This window comes from Phyllobates terribilis, unplaced genomic scaffold (genome assembly GCF_046119375.1).
Source record: "Phyllobates terribilis strain yellow unplaced genomic scaffold, ASM4611937v1 Scaffold_2__4_contigs__length_985480577, whole genome shotgun sequence".
NCBI classification, from domain to species: domain Eukaryota; kingdom Metazoa; phylum Chordata; class Amphibia; order Anura; family Dendrobatidae; genus Phyllobates; species Phyllobates terribilis.
Genome location: NW_027362762.1, coordinates 767509315 through 767531572, shown reverse-complemented (window position 1 = coordinate 767531572; position 22258 = coordinate 767509315). Strand labels below are relative to the sequence as shown.

Below are 22258 nucleotides of genomic sequence, written 5' to 3'. Positions count from 1 at the left end.
CGATCCGGTTCCGTGGCTCAGGGCGGTCAAACCAGTGGCGGAACTATTTATGTGGTTTTGATGTTTAAATGTCCGACTACGCCACCCGTGGATTGCGGTCAGAGTGAACCGCCGCTACAGGGCAGACCGCTAAGGCTGGTGTTGTGGGTGCAGCAGAGCGTAGCATAACTCCCCACGGGAGGAGTATAGCCTCAGGGCAGTGTATGCGGAGGATGGGGGTGATGGTGCAGGGCAGCAGCAGTAACGACACGGAGTCAGTGATGCAGTTCAGGGCCTTTACTCACAGTTCTTATTATCCAGACCACGTCTGCAGGTAACGGCTGCCCACGTCGTACTGTGCTCACCAGGTGAGGGGCTCAGACAACTCCCAGATAACTTTGGAGCGCTTCACAGGACCCCCTTTGTGTGTCCTTTGTCTGGCCTTTCTTACCAACACTTCTGTCCGGCTGCCTCGGGCCTCCTCTTGGTAAACTTGGCGCCAGTTTCCCTGACCCTATGTGGTGCCTTCCTAGCGGGTGGAGCAAGGGGCTGCGCCACATAAAATGTCAGAGCCTCCGGTTTCTAGCTGAGGGTCGTTTCCTGCCTCCACTAGTTCGGGGACCGGTCTCCCCCTTTGGCCTGACCCCTCCACGCAGGTGGATTCGGGCGTGCGGTGGCGACTCGCCCGTCCGCACCCCTGGGATCCCTTCATTCCTCGTTCCTGGAGCCTTCTCCGCTCCTCTTCCTTCCTTCTCCCTCTTGCAGGTCTGGGCCTCTGTTACTAGGCCCGCCTCCGGAGCAGAGCTCATGCAGAGCCCCTGCTCCCTGCCACTTCTGCTCAGACTTCTCTGCACTGAACTAAGATGGTGCCCACCTTTTATACTCCCTTCTCAATGCACCCAGGAACTGCTTCCTCCCTGCTCCTGCACTGCAGGGTTCCCCTTCCTCAGTGTTCCCTCCCCCCACTCCAGCCAGGGACAGGGACTGTCGTGCCCATCTCAGGGGCATATTGGTCGCCCTGCCCCACGGCAATGTGGTGTAATGCATGCAGGTGTCGGGTCCTGATCCACACTCCATCCTTATCTGAGAGTGAGATATCACACCTCTGGGTGAGGTGCAATACGTCTGTAGCAACCGAGCCCTCGGTGCTACAGTTCCATTTATCTTCAGCCTAGGTGACGTATTGTGATACAGGGCCGTGATTTTGGCTATAAAAGGGTCCCCTAGACCCCTACCCCAAGCTTTTTAAGAGAATCATATATGGCGTGCCAGGAGACTCTATGGAATGCTTTCTCAGCATCCAACGAGAGTATCTAATTACAAATTTTTAACTGCATCTAGCCCAGGAAATACTTTGTGCCTAGTAGCAGTGTCTGCTAGTCAGCGGATTATCCCGGCTGTTAAGCAAGCTACACCACCTGTAGTTTGGACACTTAATTTTTTCAAAGGAAATGCTTCGGGACCACGGGATACTCAGTGAAGAGCATCAGGAGGCACCCCAAGGCATAGGGGCTGGGACTGGCACTAGGATGCCTTGCGGTGGACAGCCGAGCTCGATCCTTATAAAAGCTTTTTAACTGCAGCAGCTTTAGTGGACACTACTGGAGCTGGAATTACGCGGCTGCTGGCATGAGACTTGCCCTCCAATAGATCCTTGTAAATGGATTTAAAGTGTATTCATTCAAATTAGAGGGACAATTTAAATTAAAAAGCTTAGAGCTGCCTCCACCACAGGGGGGCTCTCTCGACCCACCAGCGGACAGGCACCAGTATTGGGAGAGGGGGGCTGGCCGTCAGGGTTCACCGCGGCTCTGGCACAAACCCGGCGACACGGAGGTGGCACGGGCAGGAGCGGACTGGCCGTCTCGGCTTCTCACTTTTTGGATTTTAGAAGGGCATGACATGCCTATATCTGTGTCTCCCCCTCCTTTTACTCCTCCACCTCTTTTCTTTTCGCATGACTATATGTACTTGTCACTTTTCCATGTGTTAGTTGTGTCTTCTGAGCAGTTTGTCAGCTTTTGGACACCTTTGAAGGTGTTTTCTATGTGTTTCTATGTGTTTTTGTTTGCCTGCCATTGGTTTTAACGGTGTTCGAAGGTGTTCGACGAACAGTTCGACGAACAGTTCGGCGAACACACGGGTGTTCGACGAACCGAACCGAACTCGAACACTACGGGGGTGGCTCAACACTAGTATAAATATTATAATGGAGACCAACACCTCTTCCAGTACAGCCATCCCAGCAGATGGAGACCCAATAAGGAGTATTCACATTTAAAAAAATTAGGGTCTCGTCATCATCCAATGTGTTATCGCATTCCTCGCACTCAGAATAACCCTTCTCTTCTTGTAGCCCTGACAGCACAGTACAGTCCGCATGAGCCTCAGGTATCTGTGTCTCAACAGGATCACCTCCCTCCCTGGTGGTTAACATCTGGTGACAAGGGTCAAGAACCTGCTTGGACCCTACTTCTTCCTGCCCCGAATCCAACCTAACAAATTTTGGTTTTCTCCTCTTGATTCTGTGAATGTTTGGAGTACACTTCTGATGCTCATGGGATAGAATGGATGAACAGTTCTTTAGACTCGCCCATCTGTGGTTCGCTAGAGTCAGTTGGGCAGTTGGACAGTTGTGACACAGGGGGATGCAAGGGTAATTAGGGTGCCACCTCTGTGGACTGTACTGTGTGTGATGTTGAGGTGGAGGAAGAAGAGGAGAGGCCACTTGAAGAAGCGCTTGCCATCTACTGGAGCTCCTGCTCTTTCTGACACTTATCAACAAGGCGTATCACTGTGCAGCTTCCAAAGAAAGGGAGTGGAGTAGCCCGTCCAGTAACAGAAGTTGTCAGTTGTCTTTGTATATGACATGACGGTGTTGGTTCAGTAGTGCTTTCACTGACATTACCACCTACCCCACATATACTTTGAACACCAAGCCTATTCCCCCTTCCACCATGACCTCTCTTTTTCCCACTCATTATATTATAATTATAATTATATTTTTTCCTCTACAACAGCTCTGCACACAGCTGAATTTCAGTGGTACTAAATGGCAAAGTAAGATATGGCTTGCTGTATAATGTTAGTAACAGAAGAAAGTATTTTTTTAGTGTGAATGAGGCCTGTATAACATACCCGATATTCTCCAAACTATTTCAAATTGAGATGTCTCCTACTGTATCACGTTAGTAACAGAAGAAAATATTTTTTTAGTGTGGATGAGGCCTGTATAACACAGGATATCTGCTACCAACAATTTCAAACTGAGATGTGTCCTGCTGTTTAATGTTAGGAAAAGAAGAGAGTATTTTTTTCCTGTGGATGAGGCCTGTATAACAGTAGATATGCTGCGAACAATTTCAAACTGAGATGTCCCCTACTGTATCACGTTACTAACAGAAGAAAATTTTTTTATGTGTGGATGAGGCCTGTATAACATACAAGATATTCTCCAAACTATTTCAAACTGATATGTCCCACGCTGTATATCATTAGGAACAGAAGAAAGTATTTTTTTACTGTGGATGATGCCTGTATAACATACGAGATATTCTCCAAACTATTTCAAACTGAGATGTCCCATGCTGTATAACATTAGGAACAGAAGAAAGTATTTTTTACTGTGGATGAGGCTTGTATAACATAAAATATATGCTCCAAGATATTTCAAACTCAGATGTAGCCTGCTGTATCACCTTAGTCACAGCAAAAAAAAAATATTTTTTTTACTCTGCATAAGCCCTGCATACAGCTGAATTTCACCGCCACAAAAGGACTAGGTGGCTTATGGCAGACTTTATCACATTTGTGACAGAAAAAATATTTTTTGTAGTCTGGCTAACAACGGGAAAAATATATTTTTTTACTCTGAAAATAGTTTAATTTCACCACCACTAAAGGACTAAGTGGCTTATAGCAGAATGTATCATGTTTTCGACTGAAAAAAAATATTTCTTTGACTCTGCCTAGCAACAGAAAAAATATAATTTTTTTTTCTCTGCATATAGCTGAATTTCACCCCCAAAAAATGACAAGGTGGGCTACTATAGCTTGCGCTATCACATTAGCAAATGAAAAAACACAGTTCTTTGACATGGGCCCTGGTGTTTTTGTCTGAACCTCTGTAATAGCACAAGAAAAAAAAATCTGCTGCAAGGTCGATTTCACAGGCACACAGGAGATATTATCTAAACTATCTGTCTTCCAAGCAACTGCCTAACTATTTAGCTAATATCTCTCATTACACAGGAACAGGATGTAGGAGCAGCGTCTGTGTCCAGTGACATGCATAAAATGGCGCTCGGGGAACATGACCATTCTTTATATAGAGAGGACGTGTGATTTCAGCAGCCAATGGCAGAAGTCCTTGTGTCTGGACAGTGTGGATGCTTCCTGCGCTTTGATTAGCTAGCCGCAATTTGCACATTTAAAGTTACAGAAAAAAAAAGAAAAAAAGATTACAAGAGCCGCTCGTATGAGCTTTTCTGAGCTTCCGCCAGCACCTCCCCTCATCAAACATGTCCCCCGGCTCATCATACACAAGCAGTATGCTAGCCAAACTGTTAAAAACACTGTAGTTGCACAGCAATAATTTTTCTGCCATTGTTCGCCGAATGTTGACGATTTTTGATAATTTAAAAAAAAATGCTCGCGTTTCTGATCACAAATACGAATGTCTCATATTTGTGTCGAATTTAACTTTTGAGATCAGAATTCGAACATATTCGCTCATCACTAGTCTTTAGTGAATTATGCTTGGAGTTCTAGTCCTACTTCTGAGCATGTAGGCCAGTCAGATAAGTGTACTGCTGGGGTTTCTTACTTATACTGCACTTCCCCTTGATTCATTAGCAGTTATGTGATACACTTGACAGCCTTTTATGGAGCCAGGTCTGAGTTGTCTTGTCTAGATTTTACCTTCAAGGTTTATCCAGGTCGCGCTGAAGCCACTAAAGCCAGCATTACTGGATACTATAGTCTGTACATGAACTGGGTGGGGTTTTTTCATAATTAAATCCTTTATTCCATTCCCATGTTTATTACTACATGTGCATAACAGTTGGAGTGTGGCTTAAATGTCAAGATTCTGTTAAAATGTTGGTAAGTACAGATGATAACTTTTTTACATTCTGGCTGTAAATTATTAAATCAACTGCATATATAGCCTAATGGCTATCATTTTTCCAACTTAATTTAATGATACATGGAGACATGGCATTTTCCATAATTATCCATAATGATATAGTTCAGATCTTCATGTATTTTTGTTTGCTTTACAACATGATGTCCCCAGTACTTACAGTTAGTATCTTCTCATTGAACAGAATGTAAGATATAGTGATGTCTATTAAGGTAAATGATCCAGCAAGTCATCTACATACAAAACTTAAGTCTTTCTGAAATCTTTTCTCATCTGTTATAGATGCTTTAATGTCCTTTACGGATGTTCCCTTACATCTTTGTATTACATTTAAATATTTCGGAGCATCTAAATTTCTAAATGTTTTAAACATTAATACAAGTATCTTTCCTTGCCTCGAATCATTTAAATAGCAAATGTATTTTTATGCAACACGTGTAATTCAGATCTCTGTTGCGGTGTTCATTTTGTATTCATTGCTGTCTCCCTACTACTCGGTGTACGGTATATTTCATAGCTCATATTTCACGCTTTTGGTTTCTAACTACAGAAGGAAAAATGTATAACCATCATTAAATGTCATTGGCACAGTATATGTTGGCATACTGTTAATAATGATATAGTGGGTGCTTCTCCGTAGTAGCAATTTAATAAATAAAAATTACTGGAAGTAGCAATGTATTTACATGCAACATCAATTTATTTAGAATATAAATTGACTCATAATACATTTTACATTATTGTTATATTTTGTGATCCTTTTCTTAAAGGGTTTCCCACTGATGAAAACCCCAAATGTAATAAATTGAGGACTTATATAAAATGAAAAGAGCAGCACCATTATAGGGGTACCGCTGTTGGTGTCCCTAGACATGATGTCACATTGTTCTGTCACAGACCTGCTGCGGCCAATAAGTGGTTGCTAATTAGCTCCAGCTCATCAATATTTTGTCAGCTCTGACTTTCACTCTTAAGAAATAGACAACCCCTTGAGTAAAACATATTTATTTTATTTAAAGGAATATTTAAAGCTGAGCCAACAATAGAAAAGAAGTTCCTTTTATAGACCATGACCGCCATCACAATCATTTTATGTGTTATATTGCATCTTACTTAAAAAAAAACAAGAGCCTAAAGGCCTCCATACACATTAGAAAAATGTTTCAGCTCATGGTTTGGTTGACAGCCATCTCAGCCACCTCTTCGATACACAGGAAGGAGTGCTTATTTGGTCATGCACTCCTGTGTTCTCTATGAGAAAGCCGCCGTCTGGTACATTGGCAGGGAGAATAATGTAATTCGCAGTTACAAATTGGACTTGTCTTATTGACATCTCCCATGACCACCAGTTGGCCAGCACCCTCAAACACATTAGATTGTAATCAAAACCCTTCAATATCGGCAGGTTTGGCTGCCATTATGCTATTATACGTGGTGGCCTTAAGAAAATCATCTTAAATAAAAATGTCCTATTGTTTGGTGTCTACAGCTCTTATCCTGAACTATATACTATACAATATTTACATAGTAAAAGACAGCAAACAAACCCTATATAGTCTGACCCTGCAGTTTTATTGCCTTCATCGATTTACTAGTATAATTTTAGTAGATAAAGAAGAAGGAGCAGAAGGATTATGTTCTAAATTGCCATTGCTTGCAGTTACTGAATGGTAAAATCTTGCCATGTCGTGATATAAAAGTTTTGATTCTCAATTTTATAACTTTACACTTATTATCGCTCTTAGTCTTTATTTAAGTGGGAATGAATCCTACTAGAACTTCACAAAAATTCTGGAGAATATGGATTTTTTTATAATTTCCCTGGAGAAATTTCAGCAAAATGGTGCATAGCTGTCTCCACCATCTTACTGAACAGTAAAGGGCTAGCAGAAGGTTAAAAATAAAAAAAGAATCATACTCTTCTCACTGTTCACATCTCTATCCACCTCTGATGCTCCCTGTACCTTGTCCATTGTCTGGTTTACTGTGCCTCGAGAGATACGGTGCGACAAATGTGCAAAGAACCGGACAGAGGGCACAAAGCAGCAGGGGTGGCCGGATATGTGAATGTCAAGACAAATGAGGGTTTTCTTTTATTTCTTATGCTTTGGGGTCAGAGGAGATTCAGGAGCATAATAGAGAACATTCAATTCATGAGAAGAACTTTGCTGCTAATCAAATTTCCCAGTGAAATCTGCACAATTTGATAAATTTGAATTTTGTCAAACTCGCTCATGTCTAATAAGTACACATGTAGATAAATATAGATATTACACTTTACATCAGTTGAGAAGGTTAAATATTTTGATTGGCAAAGGGAGAAATCTGAGATGAAAATTTAGGGACATTTCCACAAAAGAATGAGCATATTCTATCTTTAAAAGACTGCAGCATGCTTTGAATTCTACATTGAGATTGAAAACCTCATCAACATGTATTGTATTGTACATGTATTGTACTGAAAGTACTTTGGAATTTCTTTGCAGAATTGGCACAGGTTGTCTGCAGAATTTCTGATACATCTTAATGTGTCCTACTAGTTTTACTTACCAAGGTCTTTACAGAGTACATGTATTCAATTCAAGTAATTTATTATATGCTACGTGGGCAAAATACCAAAACTATGGGAGAGATGTTTGATTGAGGAAAAAGTAATACTGTCTTCTGCAACACATCCGAGTCATGTTAATTTAGAAATTTAGACATTTATTTTTTAAAATCCGTAAAAAATTTAAATATGTATATGTACTATTGAAGAACAATATGGATTCATGATAGCTTTAGGAGTTATCCCTTTCGACAAAGATGGGGGTGAAACTGACAAATCTTTGAACAGTCTCTTTGAAAAAATATAATGTATGACCTTTGTATAACTCCTATTATAGAATTTAAGGGTTTGGACCTTGTTTCTAGGTGACTCTTATGGAAACCATCTCGTTTACCTTTTGCCATGTTGATTAATGTACTTAAGGTTACAGAAAATGTATCAATTTTCCTAATATTTTGACAAGTTTATTCCTGATGAACCAAATGCCTTCAATCACTAAACAAATATGGAGGACATGCATAGATTATGACTTCTGATGTTTAATTAATTTTTTTTTTAATGGTTGTCCATATTAGGAAAACTCATTTCTTTATGCTTTATTAAATAAATTTTAATTATGAAGATGGAACATTTTTATTTAAGATCCTAATCTCTTAGCTAGCGAAGTAGCTAAAAAGGTTGTAATAAAATACCCATCTCTGTAAAGAGCTTCTGTATATATTTGTGCTTAATGATCAATAGGAAATAAGTAGGAATGGAGCAGGCAACCAGTCCCAGAGAATGTAAAAAGATTGATTCCAGTATTCATCCCAAGTTTAAAAAAAAAGTCTCAAAATTGACTTATTTCATCCAGTTAAAATGTCATAATTTTATTAATATTTTACTAAAAAGGAAACAACACAGTTCTCGGACAGATACATCAATAATAATAATTAAGATGTAGTATCTATTCAATGGGCAAGGTATTTATATAAATGCTCAAATGAAATGCTGCATATATACCCAGGATTATATTATGTTGCTCAGTAGGGTTGAAATTATAGAAACACAGCAAGGCGGAAAAAAGTCAGGGACCATGGTCTATTTTCTTTCCCTCATTTTCTTCCCTAATAGACACTCCTGCCTTGCCGCAGAGGTTGGCACCCTAGATGCCCGCAAGTTTATGATGCCCCTGCTCACCGCCGTCTTGCCATAGTTTGCCCTGAGTGACTCTAAATACTAGATACCCCTCATGGGAGGAAATACTCCAATGAGCAACAGACCATAATCCCTATTTGGGTTAACAGAGTGTTGGTATCTACTCAAAGGGTAAAGTATAAATGTAAATGTACTCAAAATGCCACATATATACCCAGGATTTACTCAATAGGGTTAAAGTTATTTAGACATAGCTGGGCGGAGAAAGAGCCACACTATGTATCCTGACAGGATGAATATTGGCTGTATCACTCTACAAACTGTGGGGGTATATTTAGAGAGCCATTTTTGAAGAATTGCCATGCTGAAAAATGAGCATCATGGATGAGTGAATCTGCAGCAGTTTACCAAATGTCTGAAATAGCCACTTTTTAGAAAACCTTCGGATGAACCATAAAAAAGGATGGGAAAACACATTGAGGTTGTGGTGATCTGATAGCTATGTGAGGTTTTACCCTTTGTAATGAAGCAGAGAGTTATGACATTGCTTAGATATGATAAGATACAGTAATTGTCTATAGTCTGTATTATCATATTAATCATACTATGTTTAGAGCACTTCAGCACTAACAGCACTTTAAGCAATATTATTATGCCTTATTTGTATAACGATTGGGATCAATTGGGACCCTCTTTTTCCTGAATATATTGTGCAGTACATACTGTGGTTCTGTCATATTTAACTAACTCCTGTGTTATGGATTTTAACACTAATCTTTTGCCACAGGAATTTGTGTCATATATGAATTATTGTACTGACATATATGCACGCTTTTTATATCATATTGCATGTGTAAGCATATATATTTATATAAGTTATTCTTATTTTATTGCATCTTATACAGTGCTTCGGATATTTATAGCCTGCCTATGAGGTCCTTTAAAAACAGGGAATCTCCTCTTTATCTGTGGAAATACAGACCATTGTATCAGTCTATATGTATAACTTTTTTCAACTGCTTTGTCACTTGTCTTTTGCATCCCAAAATAGGGATTATTTTCTGTTGCTTTTTGGAGTATTTTCTCCTATGAGGGGAATCTAGCATACACCTTGCTGTGTCTCTATAATTACAACCCCACTGAGTAACATAAATATAACCCTGTGTATATATGCAGCATTTCATTTCTTCATTTATATAAATACGCTATCCTCTGAGTAGATACGACAGCTCTGTTATTATTATTGTCTGTGACCAAGAACTGGGTTGTACCCTTTTTAGTAATATATTGATAAAATTAGGACTTTTAACTGGATGAAATAAGCCAATTGTGAGACATTTTTGAACCCTCTCCACTTTACTTATACTTTGTTAGTCTATTTGCTTAAAAAAATTGCCATCAATTAGATATATTTAAAATCCTATGGAGCAATAGTATGAAAAAAATATTTGTGCATAAGCTGTTACATGTTTCAAAGCCTAGTCCCTGGAATCTTAATCATAACTCAAGAATCTTGGGGTGCTGGATATATCTTTTCTACATTTAGTGGTACTTGAAGGTATATGAACCCTTTTGAATTTTTCATATCTATGAAACATTTGACCTAAAACTGTATCCAATTTTTACACAAATAGATAGCGAACCGAATAAAAAAACGAGTAAAGAAAAGTTGATATTTTCATATTTTAAATAAAGAAAACTATCAAATATCAAATGTCTTTGAGTGGCAAAACTATGTGAACCTTTGAAAAAGGGGTGTAGGAAAAAGCAGGTACAACCACTTTTAAAAATTAAACAATTTTCTTTATTCGTTATCCATAAAAAAAGGTTTCTGATAGTTCATCAACACATCTCTTGATGCTTTTCCAGCATTTAACTACGCCCTTAGTTATAGGGCATAGTTTAATGACGGAAAATGTCAGAGAGGTGTTAATGAACTATCAGAAACCTTTTTAATGGATACCGAATAAAGAGAATAGTCTAATTTTTATAAGTGGTTTTACCTACTTTTTCCTGCACCACTTTTTGTTAGATATTTCTGCTGGCCATCAGAGCAAGCAGGTCCCAAACGATAAACGGCGTCCTACATATCCTGCGTGGTGAGTTCATGAAACAAATATATTTTTTACTGCTATCTGAACCTTTGCTTTCAGTATCTGTTAAGAACATTCATCCTCCCTTGTGCAGCAATGACTACATCTAAATATTTCGGATATTTATTAATTAATCCTACACTTCGGCTTAGGTGAATTTTATTCCATTCCTCCCTAGAAAATATCTTGCAATCTGTTATTTTGGGGAGTTTTCTCCCATAAGCTGCTTGCTTTAGGGACAATGCTGTTCTCCCATGAACGGCATTTCTTTAGGATTAAGGTCAAGACTTGGCCATTCCACAACTTTAACTTTGTATTTCTTTAACCATTTTTGGAAAACAATTTGTATGCTTTTGTCACTGTCTTGCTGATATACATTCTGGAGAGATTCAGCTCAGGGGCAATGGTCCTTAGAAACTCCTTTCAAATTTGCTTATAAAATTTAGAATTCATTGTTCCACAAATGATAGCCAACCAACCTGGTCAAAATGCAGGAACACAGGCTCAAACTATGATACTAGCACTACTCTTTTTCATAGATAGTAAGAAATTTTATTATGTGATACAGTGTTACTCTTCCAAACGTAATCCTTATCATGTTAAAAAAAGCTCTATTTTTGTCTCATTTGTCAATAAAACATTGTTCCAATAGCAGAGATGAGCAAATCTTTTAAAATTTGAATTTGCCAAGTTTGCCCAAAAATTTGATTCTTAGCAAAATGATTTGCACAAATCTCAACATGTGGGGGAGATGAAAGAACCTTGCTCACAATAAGAGCTTACACACAACAGAAGAGAGCACTCTGCTGACCTTAATAGCTTACACTGTAAAGGAGAGTGAGAGAAAGAACCCCACTTATCACAGGAGCATGCAATTTACATGTGATAGAGAAAGAAGACCATCAACTTTACACTCTACAGGAGAGAAAGACTTACCTTGTGATTCTGGAGATGGAAAACAATTCTGCCATACAAACTATGCTATTCTAGGAACCGCTAATCTATAATGGCTCAGGTACCTCTGCTCAAGCTATAATAACCCGTAAAAATGTCATAGTTGCAGAACATTATGGGGAAGCCCGAACAGTAATGCAAAATGACATTAACCCACTTTCTGATGCTTCAGCAGTGTGGGAAATGTTACTGGACAATTTTCTTTTTTGTGAACCGTGAATCTAATCTCAAATGTTTGAATTTACGTAAACCTCAAACTACAGTTAATAGAAGTCGAATTTGATCCTCCTTGGATCGATCCGCTTGTCTTTAATACTAGATACCAATACTAGATACCAGAGTCTGAGCCTGGCCCTAGTAGATAATAGATACCTTGCAGATAATAGTTGTGACACTTTAAAAGTTGAAGATAGAGCAGAGTTAATAACCTGTTAAATTCAGCTGCCAAACTGTGAAAGCAGCATTTACATTTGACCAGCATGGGGGGCACCTATGGGTTGCTTTGGCAGTTGGGCGACTGCTGAACATCCCCATGCCTGCCATCATGGTGATCCATTGAAACCCAGCATATGGAAGTCATGATTTTTTTATTTGTTAAGTGTCCTCCTGATGGTGGGTCATGAAAATTAGCATTAGCTAAAGTGAGAGACACATTTAGTTGCTTAGAGGTTACCTTGGGTTCCTCGTGAACTGTTATACATATGACTTGATCTTGAAAAGAAATTTGTTAGTTGACCACTTCTGAGGAGGGTAATAATAGTCTTAAATTTTCTCCATTTGTACATAATCTTTCTGACAGTGGATTGGTGAAGTTCAAACTCTGTATGGATGATTTATTTCACTTTTTTCAGCCTAATGAACATCAACTACTCTTCTGACATACTCAGAAATCTCGTCTATTCATGCCTTGATATACTTGTACTAACGTTTGTTGTGTAGATCAGACTTTGATACATACCTGTTCTTTAAATAAAAGGGTCACTCATTCACACCTGATTGTTATCCCATTAATTGAAAACTCCAGACTCTTGATTTCACCTTCAAATTATCTGCTAATCCTAAATGTACTGTTGCCACTCACAGACATATCAAGTGATATTGAATTGTTTTCTCATTTAAAAAAATGACAGTCTATTAGTTTTTACTCTTTTGTTTTCTTTAGTTCTCTTTATCTACTTTTATGACTTCTTTTAACCCTTTCACCCGCGGGCCATTTTCTGTTTTTGAACTTTCAATTTTTGCTCCCTTTTTTACCAGAGCCATAACTTTTTTATTTTTCCATCAATATGGGCATATTGTATTTTTGAACAACACCATTGATTTTACCATATAATGTACTGAAAAATGGGAAAATAATCCCAAGTGTGGTGAAATTGCAAAAAAGTGCAATTCCACAATTGTTTTTTTTTTTTATTTTCCATGTTCACTAAATGCTAAAACTAACCAGCCATTATTATTCTCCAGGTGATTAGGAGTTTGCCGAAGGCAAACATGTATAGGTTATTTTTTAATTAAGTAGTAAAAAAATCCAATGTTTGGCAAAAAAAAATGTCGCCATTTTACGAGACCTGTAGCATCTCCATTTTTCAGGATCTGGGGCTGGGTGAGGGCTTTATTATTTTCATGCCAAGCTGACGTTTTTATTGATATCATTTTGGGGAAGGTATGATGTTTTATCGCCCACTGTTGGAATGTTGCGACAGCCAGACAAAACACAATTCTGGCGTTTTGATTTTTTTCTCACTACGCCGTTTACAGTTCGGATACATTATTTTTATATTTTGATAGATTGGATGTTTCTGAACGTGGCGATACCAAATATGTGTATTTATTTGTTATTATTGTTTTATTTTGAATGTGGTAAAAGGGGGTGATTTGAACTTTTATACTTCTTAATTTTTTTTATATATTTAAAAAAGTTTTTTTTTTTTTTTACTTTTCACAAGCTTAAATAGTCTCCTTAGGAGACTTGAAGCTGTGATCATCTGATTGCTTGTGCTACAAATAGCAGGGCTGCAGCCCTGCTATGTGTAGCAGAATTGATCATCTGCTATGAGCGCCGGCCATGGCCATGAAGCTAGTGACACTCACCTGGTTTGCGCGAGTTGAATGTCTCTGTCAGAGATTGACAGTGGCATTTAACTAGTTAACAGGAATCGCGATCCACCCCTGGCTGTTAGGGGCAAATGTTAGCTGATCAAATCAGCCTGAAATGATGCAGCTTCAGCATGGAGCCTGCCTCAAATGGGGAGACACGACGTATGACATAACTATATGTCATATGTTGTGAAGGGACGTAAAATTTGATGTAATTTTTTGATCAAATACATGCAGAAATATGGAAAAGTCTGAAGGTTTCACAAATTTTTATGTATCACTGTAATAAATATTACTATGAATTTTAAAATCTTAATCAAATTCTCAATTCTGACAAATTGAATATTTAGTAACCTTTTTTAAATTTCTCACGTGACCTTTCTTTTTTTTTTGTACTTTTAGGTTCATCTGTTTGGAAGGCTTTTTTCTTTTCTCCTATCTTTAATCCAGAAAAATCCGAAGCCTGTTTCAATAGTCATGTCTGTCCTTGCTGTGGACGTCTTGTCGCCCAACATGATCAACCATTACTTTTTGATTTGTCGAAAGACCCCGGTGAAAAGAATCCTCTCACACCACAAACTGAACCTAATTTTTATAAAATTCTTAAAACAATAGAAGGAGAAACGGCAAATCATAAAAAAAATATTCCAGTGGTAGATAATCAGTTAACATTGAATAATGTCATTTGGAAGCCATGGCTTCAAATTTGCTGCTCATCCTGGCTTGATCTTTGTTATTGTGACTATGATAAATAATTTGTTTTGGAAAGATCCTCCCAAATATATAAATAAATAAGAAAGTGAAGTCTGTCTTGAATACTGGATTTTATGTCCCTGAGAAAAAAAAAAGTTGAAGCATTATCTCCTTTGTCTGCTTAGATGTATGAATTGCATGCTTTGTAGGTGGCGATTTGATTTAAAAAACACACCTTAGGCTGTAACTTACACATTTCATCACATTTTTCTAGATTCGGTGAGACCTTCTAACATACATCAGTTTTATAATACCGCATGCCAGTTTTATGTATTTACCCTGCAGCATGTGCACTTATATTTTGTTACTATCCTTCTGTCAGGGATATGATTCTCTTTGGCACATCAGATGCTAAGACATACATCAGTGTTCTATAAATGTGTGTGATGTTTGAGAACAAAATATTACTTTCTTTCTGCTACACTAAACCAGAAAACAATCTTCCAGATGTCTTTTGTCTTTCAGGAAGAAAGTCTACTTTGACCAAAGTAATGAACAAATTAAAGCACAGCGTGTATTCCGATATTCTTGATAAAATAGTGTAAAAAAAATAGTAGTTTTTGCATAACAAAGACTTGCAGCGGAAATATGTAATTGTCATTCTTTTACTCTTACATAAAGCTGAAAACACACTGGAACATTTTGAACATCAAGTAAACATATGTTAGAATTTTCTTTCGATAAAAACAATAGAAATATACATTGCTCTTCATTTAATTTTCTGTGATATTTTTACTACTTTGTTGGTTATGGCTCAAATAAATGTAAAGGTTATAACTAGTTAAATATGACAATGCACACATAGGGAAAAGCTGACTGGTCTGAACTACAGAAAGATGCATTGAAGAATTTTTTTTAATCAATTTTTGATAGACTCATATCAAAGGCTGATGGTAGCACTTTCCATGCTTAAACATGTATGTGAAAAAAAGCTATCAATGTCAACAGTGTTTTGATTCGTGTGTCTGTTTTTACCATCAGTGTAGCATCAGTGATCTTCATGGATGGATAACTAAATTAGTTTCAAAGTTTCTCCTATCCTTTGCATTGTTAAAAAGAGTCAGCACACAAATGCCATCCATGTGCTGTACATGTTTTTACCAGACCCATGGATTTGCATTGACCCTTTTCATCCATGCCGCCAGAAAAAAAATGAACATGTCCTTGTGAGTTTTGCACAAGCATGCGGTCCATGAAAAAACATGGACATGTAAACAACCTCATAGATTATAATGGGTATGTGTTCTATCAATGAAAAAAACAGATAGTACAAATACATGCAACTCGGACAGCTCAATGAGACCTATGTAAAACAATTACACTATCTTTACAAGTACTGTAACTGTTGAACCTTGGGTGGTTTTAACTTTGGATGCCACCCAAAGCCACACAACAATTTCACCATAAAATCTTTAATTGGAGGCCTGAAGTTTTAACCCCTTTTTGACGTGGGGCACCGCTCCCAGCACAGTAACCCCCATTAATCCCCGAAATGCTGCGATCGAAGTTGATTGCAACATTTCCAGTCAGAGCACACGTCTTACCTCTATCCGGCGTCACACGCTGTGTATGCCGGGTCCGGATAGTTGCTATGGTGACACGATGTTGTCATGACAACATCCAGGTCACCATGCATCAGCAAGATAGGGAGATAGCGCTCAGTGCACAGTCTACCTAACTTGTGTCTGCAGGGGCTGCAGCCTGCACAGCATAGGGGATGATGCTTCATCCTTATGCTATGCAAGCGGTCAGCCTGCAAAAAATGAGACACAGTGTAAAAGTAAAAAAAAAAAAAAAAGTGTCAGAAAGTGAAAAAAAAAATTAAAATATTTCAAAAAAGTGAAAAAATTATCCCAAAAAAAATACATACTGCACCCATAAATAAATATTATAATGAAAAAAAAAGCAACAACAATAGAAGTTAACATATTTGGTATTGCCCCGTCCTTAACAACCTGACCTTTAAAACTGTCTCACCAGTTAACCCCTTTAGTGAACACGGCAAAAAAAATTAGAAAATGAAGCAAAAAATGATGCTTTATCATCATATTGCCAAACAAAAAATGGAATAAAATGTGATCAAAAAGACGAATGTAAATAAAAATGGTACCGCTGAAAACGTCATCTTGTCCCACAAAAAACAAGCTTCCATACAGCTCTATCAGCCAAAAAAGCCAAAAAATAAAAGTTATATCTCTTAGAATAAAGCGAAGCAAAAAATATTCTTTTTTCTATAAAATAGTTTTTATTGTGTAAAAGCGCCAAAATATAAAAAAGGATATAAATGTGGTACCTCTGTAAACATACCTACCCGAAGATTAACGCTGCCTTATCAATTTTGCCCCAACGCGGAATGGCTTAAATAAAAAAAAAAAAAGACAATTTCTGAATTGTTGGCTTTTGCTTATTCTGCCTCCCAAAAATCAGAATAGAAAGCGATCAAAAAATGTCACGTGCCCCAAAAATGATACCAAGATAAGCGCAAAAAGCTAGCCCTTACATGACTCTGTTGGACGAAATATGGAAAAATTATAGCTCTCAAAATATGGCGATACAAAAACTACTCTTTGCAAATAAAAGGGTTTTTAGCATAAAGTCGTCTAATAACTTATATCGCACAAGGAGCAGCGTAAAAAATAAACTCTAGGTTTAGGGTTGTGCTAGGGTTTGGGTTGTGCTACGGTTAAGGTTATGCTAGGGTTAGGGTTATGCTAGGGTTAGGGTTATGCCACTCTTAGGGTTTTTCTAGGATTAGGCTTTTGCTAGTATTAGAGTTGTGCTAGGCTTAGGGTTGTGCTAGGCTTAGGGTTGTGTTAGGGTTAGGGTTGTGCTATGGTTATGGTTAGGAATGTGCAAGGGTTAAGGTTGTGCTAGAATTAGGGTTGGGGTTAGGGTTGTTTTGGGGTTGGGATCTTTTCAAAATTAAAAAAAAGAAAAATGATGACAATATGGCGACTAGTGTTGAGTACAAGTGCTCGCTACTTGAGTTTGCATCGGGTGCTCGAGTATGCACCAAGTATTGCGGGTGCTTGATTGACATGCTCGAGTCTCCCCACATATGTTTCGTGGCTTTTATACAGCCAAAAAAAACATGCCAGGATTGCCTGCCATGCACGGGCAATACTCACATGAATTTTTTGGGTGCCTAACAACCATGAAACATGCACGACGAGGACTCGAGCATGTCATTCGAGCACCCGCTATACTTGGGGTACTCGAGTGACATGCCCGAACACCTGATGCAAACTCAAGTAGCGAGCATCTGCGCTCAAGACTAAAGACAACTTATTCAATATGATGACCTAATTTAATCAAATTCTGTGTCGTTCCTCTGGATTCAAAATGTTCACTCTACCCCTTGATAACATCCTTGAGGGGTCTAGTTTCCAAAATGGGGTCACTTTTGGGGGTTTACACTGTTTAGGCACATCAGAGGCTCTCCAAATGCAACATGTTGTCCGCTCGATTCCAGCCAATTTTGCTTTCATAAAGTCTGAACCCTGTCGTGTTTTTTCCCCACATATGGGGTATCAAAGTACTCAAGAGAAATTGCACAACAAATTATATGATGCAATTTCTCCTGTTACCCTCCCTTATAAAAATGCAAAATTGGGGGCTAAAAAACATTTTTATGAGAAAAATTTGAAAATTTTATTTTTACGGCTGAATATTATAAACTTCTATGAAGTACCTGGGGGTTCAAGGTGCTCACTACACATCTCGAGAAGTTCCCTGATGGGTCTAGTTTCCAAAATGGTGTCACTTGTGGGGGGCTTCCACTGTTTAAGCACATCAGTGGCTCCCCAAACGCGACATAGTGTCCCCTAATTATTCAAGCAAATTTTACATTCAAAAAGTCAAATGGTGCTCCTTCCCTTCCAAACCCTGCCGTGCACCCAAACAGTAGTTTTCTACCATATATGGGGTATCGGCTTATTCAGAAGAAATTGCTCAACAAATTTTAGGGTCCATTTTTTCCTGTTACTGTTGCTAAAATAAAAAAAATTGGGTCTAAAGTAACATTTTTGTGAAAAAAAAAAAAATGTTCATTTTTTTCTTCCACATTCCAAAAATTCCTGTGAAGCACCTGAAGGGTTAATAAACTTCTTGACTGGATTTTGAGCACCTTGAGGGGTGAAGTTTTTAGAATGGTGTCACTTTTGGGTATTTTCATAAAGGCCTCTCAAAGTCACTTCAAATGTGATGTGGTCCCTAAAAAAATGGTTTTGCAAATTTTGTTGGAAAAAATGAGTAATTGCTTGTCAACTTCTAACCCTTATAACTTCTGTGACAGAGTCACTGGTATTGTATGCGAGGGGAGGTATGTGTCACGCAAGTTGATGGTCTTTGTGAATTAAAACCAATAGATTTTCTGCCAGAATATTATATTCTGGGGGTTACATTTTTAAAAGGGTGTGGTTTTATGGGAATGACGTAGAGATGGGAGGGAAGTGATTCCCCATACCTCTCCTCAGGGTAAGGCTGAGGGGAGGTAAGTGTTCAGTCAGTTTGTTTCCTGGTTGGACTGGAGATTGAGGTCTCCAGGCTGTGTGTGTGGCTGACACCAGAGAGCAACACCGGAGGACTGGTGTTGATGACACTTCAAAGGACTATCGGCTGCTGGCAAAGGCCTTGCTGGCTAAGAGGACTCTGTTATATTTTCATCTTGTGTTTCCCCGTTAACCCCAAGAGGGACTGTTTATTTTACTGAGATGCTGCTGGAGTTTATGCCACACAATAAACCCGCAGGAAGCTTACCCAAACCGTGTGTCCTGTGTCTGCTTCCAAAGAGCCAAAGGAGTTGTCTTGTCACACTTCCTAACCAAAAAAAAATGTTCTTCCAAAATTGTGATGATGTAAAGTAGACATGTGGGAAATGTTATTTATTAACTATTTTTTATGACATACAGTGAAGTAAATAATTATTTGATCCCTTGCTGCTTTTGTAAGTTTGCCCACTGACAAAGACATGAACAGACTATAATTTTAAGGGTAGGTTAATTTTAACATTGAGAGATAGAACATCCCAAAAAAAAATCATATTGTATCAATTAGATAAATTTATTTGCATTTTGCTTTGAGAACTAAGTATTTGATTCCTCTCGTGAACAACACATAATGCTAGGTGGCAAAACCCTTGCTGGCAAGCACAGCAGTCAGACATTTTTTGTAGTTGATGAATAGGGTTGCACACATGTCAGGAGGAATTTTGGTCCACTCTTCTTTGCAGATCATCTCTAAATCATTCAGATTTTGAGGCTGTCGCTTGGAAACTCAAAGCTTCACCTCCCTTCATAAGTTTTCTATGGGATTAAGGTCTGGAGACTGGCTAGGGCACTCCATGACCTTACTGTGCTTCTTTTTGAGACACTTTTTTGTTGCCTTGGCTGTATGTTTTGGGTCATTGTCTTGCTGAATTGCAGAACATTGCAATTGAGCACATCAGACTTCTCGGGTGCAAACAATGGGGACCCAAACTTTTGAGTTGGAAAATTTTCTCTCTCTCTCTAAAAATAAAACTCAAAAAACAATGGTGAAATTGTAGTTTTTTCACAATTACTCTCTATCTCAATTTCTCCCCCTTTTCCAGTACATGATATGATAAATTTAATGATGTCATTCAAAATTACACCTGGTCCCACAGAAAACAAACCCTGATATGCTATATCAATGAAAAAATCTATAAATTATGACTTTTTGTAACAGAGGAACAAAAAAACTAAAGCTCAAAAATGAAAAATTACCAAATCCTGAAGGGATAAAAGATCAAGAAAACCCTAGAGAAGCACTTTAGCAACTACTGTTTTGAAATAAATTGTTTTGTTATTCGTATAAGTAGTAAAATCAATATAAACTTGGGGGCGGGGCTTGGCTGGAGATGTGACGAGACACACAGAGCAAGAGCTCTGGGAATGCCTGCTTGTCTGTGCTTCAACTGGGCCCTCAGGCTAGCACAAAATGTCTAAGATCCATCTGCACACTCCGGTAATAAGACGATTGCCAGAAGAACAGCTATAATCAGAGAGACATGACGGGGAGTGCTGCAAGAGAAAACCAAAATGTTGCCAATGTGCCTTTAACTGGTACGAGGGCATGAAGAGTGGCGGCGGTTAGTACAGTGGGGAGACTTGCTGGCTTTACTAAAAATGCTTTGAATTGCCACAGGATTCCAGGGGAGGAGACTTTACTCTCTTCACTAAACTCATGGAGGAAAGAGACCCCCCAGGATTCTTCTAATTTGGATGATCTCACTTTCCTGCAACCTCACTTAGAGGTAAACCCTCTTGCCATTACCTCAGAACAGCCAGTTACAGAACCACACTGAAGGATGTGTTTATGGTTCTGACACAATGCAGCCCAGCAATCTCCCCACTCTCTGCACATATAGGCCAGCTAAAAGATGATACCTAGTGATGGGCAAGCATTCTCGCACTGCTTGATACATGATCAAGCATTTGAGCGCTTGATCGAGTACTGAGCAGTAGTGTTGAGCCACCCCCGTAGTGTTCGAGTTTGGTTCGGTTCGTCGAACACCCGTAAGTTCGCCGAACTGTTCGTCGAACTGTTCGTCGAACACCTTCGAACACCGTTAAAACCAATGGCAGGCAAACAAAAACACATAGAAGCACATAGAAAACACCATCAAAGGTGTCCAAAAGCTGACAAACTACTCAGAAGACACAACTAATATAGTCATGCGAAAAGAAAAGAGGTGGAGGAGTAAAAGGAGGGGGAGACACAGATATAGCATTTTCTAAAACCAAAAAAGTGCGAAGCCGACACGGCCAGTCCGTTCCTGCCCGTGCGACCTTCGTGTCGCTGGGTTTGTGCCAGAGCTGCGGTGGACCCTGACGGCCAGCCCTCATTTCCCAATACTGGTGCAAGTCCGCTGGTGGGTCGAGCCATCCCCCCTGCGGTGGAGGCAGGTCTAATCTTTTTAATTTAAATTGTCTCTCTAATTTGAATGAGTACACTTTAAATCCTTTTACAAGGATCTATTGGAGGGCAAGTGTCATGCCAGCAGCTGCGGTAATTCAAGCTCCAGTAGCGTCCACAAAAGCTGCTGCAGTTAAAAAGCTTTAATAAGGATCGAGCATGGCGGTCCACCACAAGGCGTCCTACCGCCAGTCCCAGCCCCTGTGCCTTGGGGTGCCTCCCCGATGCTATTCACTGAGTGTCCCGGGGGCCCGAAGCATTTCCCTTGAAAAAATTAAGTGTCCAAACTACAGGTGGTGTAGCTTGCTTAACAGCTGGGATAATCCGCTGACTAGTAGACACTGCTACTAGGTACAAAGTATTTCCTGGGCTAGATGCAGTTAAAAATTTGTAATTAGATATTCTCGTTGGATGCTGAGAAAGCATTCCATAGAGTCTCCTGGCACGCCATATATTATTCTCTTAAAAAGCTTGGGGTAGGGGTCTAGGGGACACTTTTACAGGCAAAATCACGGCCCTGAATCGCAATACATCACCTAGGCTGAAGATAAATGGAGCATTTTCATCACCTTTCATAATCACCAATGGGACAAGGCAGGGATGTCCTCTGTCCCCTCT

At 39.0% G+C, this 22258-nt stretch overlaps 1 protein-coding gene across 3 annotated transcripts in view; it reads left to right on the top strand.

Moving 5' to 3' along the window:
- STS (steroid sulfatase) overlaps nt 1-17593 on the top strand; it is an 829793-nt gene extending 812200 nt beyond the window's left edge. Inside the window, exon 11 of one of the 3 annotated variants that reach the window (XM_073667339.1) lies at nt 14354-17593. In XM_073667339.1, the coding sequence (XP_073523440.1) occupies nt 14354-14706 (353 nt within the window). In that variant the 3' untranslated portion in view covers nt 14707-17593. The remainder of the gene's footprint in view (nt 1-14353) is intronic. The other 2 variants (XM_073667338.1, XM_073667340.1) reach the window with 2 other exon arrangements.
- Nucleotides 17594-22258: the final 4665 nt, after the last annotated feature.